The following is a 5,586-nucleotide window of genomic DNA, read 5'->3' as shown; positions in this document are numbered from 1 at the left end:
AGTAGGGCTCGGCGGCTCTCCGGGCTCTCCGCATCCGCCGGTGTGGTCTGTAGATGGAGCACATTCTTACACCTGCGTGCAAAGCCCGAGCTACGGCATGATCCGAGCTCTTGCTCAGTGCAGCTCCCGTGTGACCCGGGGGAGGGCGGGGAGGAGACGGGGCTGGCAGGGAGCCGGTGTTTGGCGGTAAAGTGCGATGAAAGTAGGTGAAAGCAACTGGAACAGTGTTCTGGCTTAGTTCTTCATTTTCCCTCGTCATCTGATCCCCTGCCCCGCCGTATGTACGAGCATAGATGGGCTCGTGAATTACAGGGAGGTTCAAAGCGTCTGGTTTGCTTTTCGTGCGTTTGAATGTTGTGAAAGTTGCTACGACCCGAGCTGCGAGCGGAGGGCACTGCTGAATCCACGTCACGGGCCGAGTCAGTCCTCCCAAAACTGGCCTGGAAGGCGCAGAGCTTCCCTTGGTGAGCCCCGTGCAGGAGAGGAAGAGGCGCTTTGTGAGGAGGCGTCTATGTGGTGTGGTGGTTAGCGGTATGTCAGGGAGCTGCTCCCAGTGACAATTCATTAACGTTTATATTAGATCAACACGTTACATCCATAATTTACCGGCAAAAGAGAGTAATGACAGTAAATGGTGAATTAGCAGCTTCACTCCCGTGTAAATATCTGTTGGAGTGAGAGCATACGCTGATTTTGATAACATGTTGGTAGAAAGTCAGGTCCATTCATCATCAGAGAAACAAGGAGACCGGAGGCGATGCCCTAAAACCACTTTTACCTTTTACAGTGCAGCATCCAAAAGCGGATCAAATTTGTGGGACATGGCACAAGGAAATAATTATGGGCAAAGCAGCAATGGGGTGGCTGATGAATCCCCAAACATGCTGGTGTACAGAAAGGTAAGCCTTTGTATTTTTCAGAAGCTGAGGAAGGTGAAGTCCTGGACTTTTTTGCCTAGCAGGTGAAGCCATTATTTTTGTTTCTCTCCAATTTCTTGAATAGAGAAATGACTGTATCTCTTGAATGGTTTGAAATGGTAAATTTGCACACGTCAATTTTGCATCTTGTTAAGAAGCAGCTGCTTTTCAATTTGAGATACTTGATGTATTTCAGTCACTTTCTGCGTTGATACATATGATATGTGATGGTGGTGATGTGCCAGAGACTGGACCATGTTTTGAGGTCCAGTGTTCACTTTAAAAGTTTTATTTGTAAAATGATTTCATATGTATTAAAGCTAAATATTAACTGTACAATACTTCTCTGTCTTGTGCACAGAAGTCGGAACCATTAATTTATTTCACATGAGGGGAAAAACTGATTAAAGATTTCACTTATCTGTGATTGCCACAAGCCAAAAACCCCCCAAAAACATACACTTTAAAATTTTTCTCTGGGAAGGCTTCTAGTGTAGTTATTCTTACAACATCAATACACTAAATTTCCAGGTATTGAACTCTAATAGTGAAGCTTATTTGGTGATTATGCTTTAATTTAAGTGAGAGTAAATGCTTTGAGATTTTGCATTATACATTTTTTCAAAAAGCCTTAATTGCATCTAAGAAAAAAAAAATAACAACATAAATTCCAATAATAATGGAGAAAAAAAATTTGCTGTTGTAAATTGAAATAAGTAATTATACAACTGCTTGTTTATTCTTAGAACACAGTGCTTCTTAACTTGTTTGTGGTTGTTTTTACCAGGTGGAAAAAAATCAATACTTTACTTTGTTAGAGGCATTGACTTTTCCCCTTACAAGTTAACTGTAATAGAAAACATCTGATATATAATCAGTTTAGTCTTTGAGGTGAACTGAAGTATACACAGTAACTGTGGTAAGTGTTCTTTTCCCAGAAATTAAAAAATAGTCTCAAATTGAAGTCTGATGCATGCTTTTTTCTTCTCATGTTTTCAGATACATTGCTGATTTCATTTAGTTTGTTGTATCTGCTGTTTTGTGAAATTAGGTTCCTTTTTACATAAGTGAATGAACTTATGAACCTAACTGTGGTTATCCTTCTATGAATGCACATTTTAGAAAAATACAGGATTACCTTGCCATTAACAGCACAGGTGTGTTTCAAAAGGCAATTGCATACATGAAAATATGCTGTACATATGAAAAGCAATATACCAGATCTTATATTTTTCATTATAGGTTTTTGATCTTTTTAAAAAGAATCTTTCCACATTTTCCATTTACTTCAATGCTGGCAAAAAGGTCTTTTCTTCGCTTATTTAGGACACAGAGGGACAACACAGAGAAACTGTTTTTCTCTTCATTTTGTGGGTTTGGTAAAATTTGTGGTAAAATTTATGACTTATGCTGTTTAGTATGACCTCATGCCAAAATTTATCATGGCCTCAGGGCAGCTTCACCTCTGAGCAGCATCCAGATGGAATGGAACAGCTGAGGCAAGTGACGAGAGTCCTGGTGGTGCACAGGAGATTTGAAAATGAGGAGTGGGAATAGGACACACCACATCAGGTCTATGCTCAGCAAATCAAGACATCAAACACCTCTTCTGTTCTCTGTGATGCATCTGTAAAGGGATAATATGAATTTGTGTCCTTCAGTGCAGCAGTGGTCCTTCCCTTGTTGTCAATAAGTCACTAAGAGCATGAGTAGTGCTCTGAGTATTAAACTTTGAAAAATACTGACCTGCTACAGCATTGCCTGCCCTATTTGTTTGGGGTTTTTTGCCTATTTATTTTTGTAGCACAGTGAATAAAGATAATTTCAGATTAAGCACACTGTGTTAGAGTACGGAGAGAAAACTGAGTAGCCCTTCCTTTGGCAGTACTCAAGAAACAGGCAACAAAATAATAGATGGCTTTTCAAGAAGTTGTCTGCCTTTTCTTGAAATAAGATATTGGTGTAAGCAAACATGTTCTAAATTCTGGGTCTGGAACATAAAAGGAGGATAGTTAAGTGGAAATCATGTCACTTTAGAGTATATAATCTCTGAGTATAATTCTTTAATAGGAACAACTAAATCACAGGATTCCTTGTAATACATTCGAAGACGCAACACTTCTCTCTCTGTCTGTCATTGTGTTGAGAATGAGAGCACTGTATGAACAAAGAACTAGATCTGACAGCTTCGTGAAGGACTCTCTTTTTTGGCCAACTGGAAACGTATTAACAGTTTTTAGAAAAAAAAATAAACATGCTACTGGCTGGGTTCAGTCCGAACTGAATTTGAAGTCTTATATTTTGAATAATGTTGTCAAAATGCACAAAGGTGGAAATGCTTTCTTCCAGTAGTTTATACATGAACAGATGGAAAAGCACACATTTTGTGATATCTGTACTGGCAAAGAGTAGATGGGATATCTCTTACTTACATTAACGGAGAGTTAAAATTTGACTGTGCTGTGAAGGCTGTTATTTTGGCTATAAACCACAATTTTTTAATCTGGTAATTCTTCCAGTCTGTCTAACTTCCAGACACAATCTGAACTAAATATGTTCTGAACTACATGGAGTTACAGCCTAACTGTATTGCCTAAATCCTGATTCTGTCAGGATCATTGTATAGAAAATTTGATACAGAATGAAATCCTAGTGTTTTCAAATTTGGTTTTTAAGGCTTAATTGTTTCAAACTCTTGACAAAAAAGGCTGGTTTTCTATTTTTTTAAATGCATTTGTTTTTTGATTAGTTGCTTATTTGAAGAATTAAACAATTGATAATCAAATTGTAATCTCAAGTAATATAGAGTGTAGATAGTATCTTATTCTTATAGTAGCATTTGCTCCTAGCTGAACAATGGTTTCATTACATTTTGCTTTCAAAAAAGAATAAAAAAAATCAGCACAGGATAATTCAATATTCAATACACACATAACTAAGAATAACTTATTTGAATCCGGAAAAGAGAGCAGCACAGATAAATAGTTCCCTATATAATTTTTACTCTGCCTTTTAAGATGCTTGTGTCAGTGTTTTTATGCCTTGGGGAATAATTTTTATTTTAATAGAATGTCAGCTGCATTATTCTTTTTGTCTATCAGCCTAATTATAAAGTAATGACATGTGACACATCATTGGCACTGACATACCTTAGAAAAAGTCCTGAATTTTTCTGCTGGTAGCCTGAGGCAAATATGAAAAATGTAAAACCCCTCCTTTCATTTCTTCTCTGACACAGTCCATTCTAGTCAGCAATTAAAAGAGATACGAGACTGAAATCCCTACTATTCTAACATCACAGATTGCTCATGCAGAAATCTCATATTTTGGCAACGCTAGCTTGCTGCTGCAAGTTAGGTCTTAGGGAAGAAACTTGAGATGTAGTAGTGTAGTAGAAAGCCCATACTGTTAAGTTTTTCTAAGTTTCAGAGCCTGACCAGCCTTTTCTTTTTTTTTTTTAATAGTTTTAAATCTCTGCACATAATTAAAAGAATAAGAATTTCCTGTTAGGAACTTCTGTTTTAGACCTACTGCTGGTCTTGCTAAACCTTTCTTTATCTTTCTGGTCTGTGTTTTGCTCACTTTTTCAGTCAAACATATGCTGCAACTATTAGGAGTCCTGATTTGCAAGTTTAATGGTTATTGTATTGCTGCCTGAACTAATTTCATTTGAGAGCTGATAGCTTTATTTTGTAGCAATAAGATTATCCTTGTTTGAAAGGTAATATTCTTGTGACTGAGATTTTGGCTCTCTACCATCCTCACTGCCCCAAGTATTAAAATGGCTTTTGCCAAGTCTGATTAAAATCACTGACAGTGGGGCTTTTATAATCTAATAAAGATAATGAGGTGTTTGTTCTGTTTCTGTGACAGTGGTGGAAGGTCATATATGTCAGTACTCATGTATAACAAGGGCTGACTTTGTAATCTCAAACTCCTTAGTTTATCATGATCTGATATTCTCCACAGAAGCCATGCCTCCAAAGCACGATACTTCCCAATGTTGGTGCAAATGAGCAGTACCTAGAGGGACAACACCTGAGGAAACAGTGACACCATCTTTTAGTAACCATTCTCCATCTCTGCTTCCACCAGAGATGATTTCCAGTGTAGACTGCAGGTAGTGCTGTGTTCTCATCTGACCTTTATCAACTGCTCACTAAAAAGATTTTGGAAGAAAATGATATAATGGATAACTGTTCCTTAGAGCCTGCAAGACTAAGGAAGGACATTTTAGGTGGATTTTTCTGAGTGCCATCACTCACTTTGAGAAGGGAAGAATCACTCTGGTACTACATGTTTCTGAATATGCCATGACATTCTATAAGGGCATCTTGTATATTACTACTTTGGAAAAGCCAGGGTGCTCTAAGGTACTAGAGATAAATCGTGTGGGGTTTTTTTTTTTTTTTTTTTTTTTGGTTTTTTTGTTGTTTTTTTGTTTTTTCTTTTGTTTTTTTTTTTGTGTTTGTGTGGTTTTTCCTAGTGTGTTTATAAATTTTTTAAAAAAATATTAAATTACACTCTACCTCTAGATTATACTGTTTCTTCTTCTGAGAAGAAGAGTGGCACTGATGTGAGTCTGGTTGACGGTCTTGGTGTTATTCCAACACTCATCATTATAGAATTGATGGGTAAGGGTCTACATTTGTGAATCTTGTGAATTCCT

General features: G+C 37.5%; 2 protein-coding genes across 6 annotated transcripts in view; one reads left to right on the top strand and one right to left on the bottom strand.

The window, feature by feature from the left end:
- The window catches only part of PIGM (phosphatidylinositol glycan anchor biosynthesis class M), a 29,537-nt gene extending 28,972 nt beyond the window's left edge, over window positions 1-565 (bottom strand). Inside the window, exon 1 of the mRNA XM_014311053.2 lies at window positions 71-565. Coding sequence (XP_014166528.1) covers window positions 71-565 — 495 coding nt within the window. The remainder of the gene's footprint in view (window positions 1-70) is intronic.
- Window positions 566-791: 226 nt separating this feature from the next.
- RGS7 (regulator of G protein signaling 7) overlaps window positions 792-5,586 on the top strand; it is a 213,475-nt gene continuing 208,680 nt past the window's right edge. For all 5 annotated transcript variants that reach the window (XR_004082680.1, XM_031064848.1, XM_031064851.1 and 2 more), the window contains exon 1: window positions 792-899. Coding sequence is in view for 4 of the 5 variants with exons in the window: in XM_031064848.1 (XP_030920708.1) it covers window positions 822-899 (78 nt within the window). In the remaining variant the exon portion in view is untranslated. The remainder of the gene's footprint in view (window positions 900-5,586) is intronic.

Source organism: Geospiza fortis, unplaced genomic scaffold (assembly GCF_000277835.1).
Source record: "Geospiza fortis unplaced genomic scaffold, GeoFor_1.0 scaffold884, whole genome shotgun sequence".
Taxonomy (NCBI): Eukaryota; Metazoa; Chordata; class Aves; order Passeriformes; family Thraupidae; genus Geospiza; species Geospiza fortis.
The sequence above is the reverse complement of the archived record's forward strand: the minus strand, read 5'-3'. Positions and strand labels throughout refer to the sequence as shown.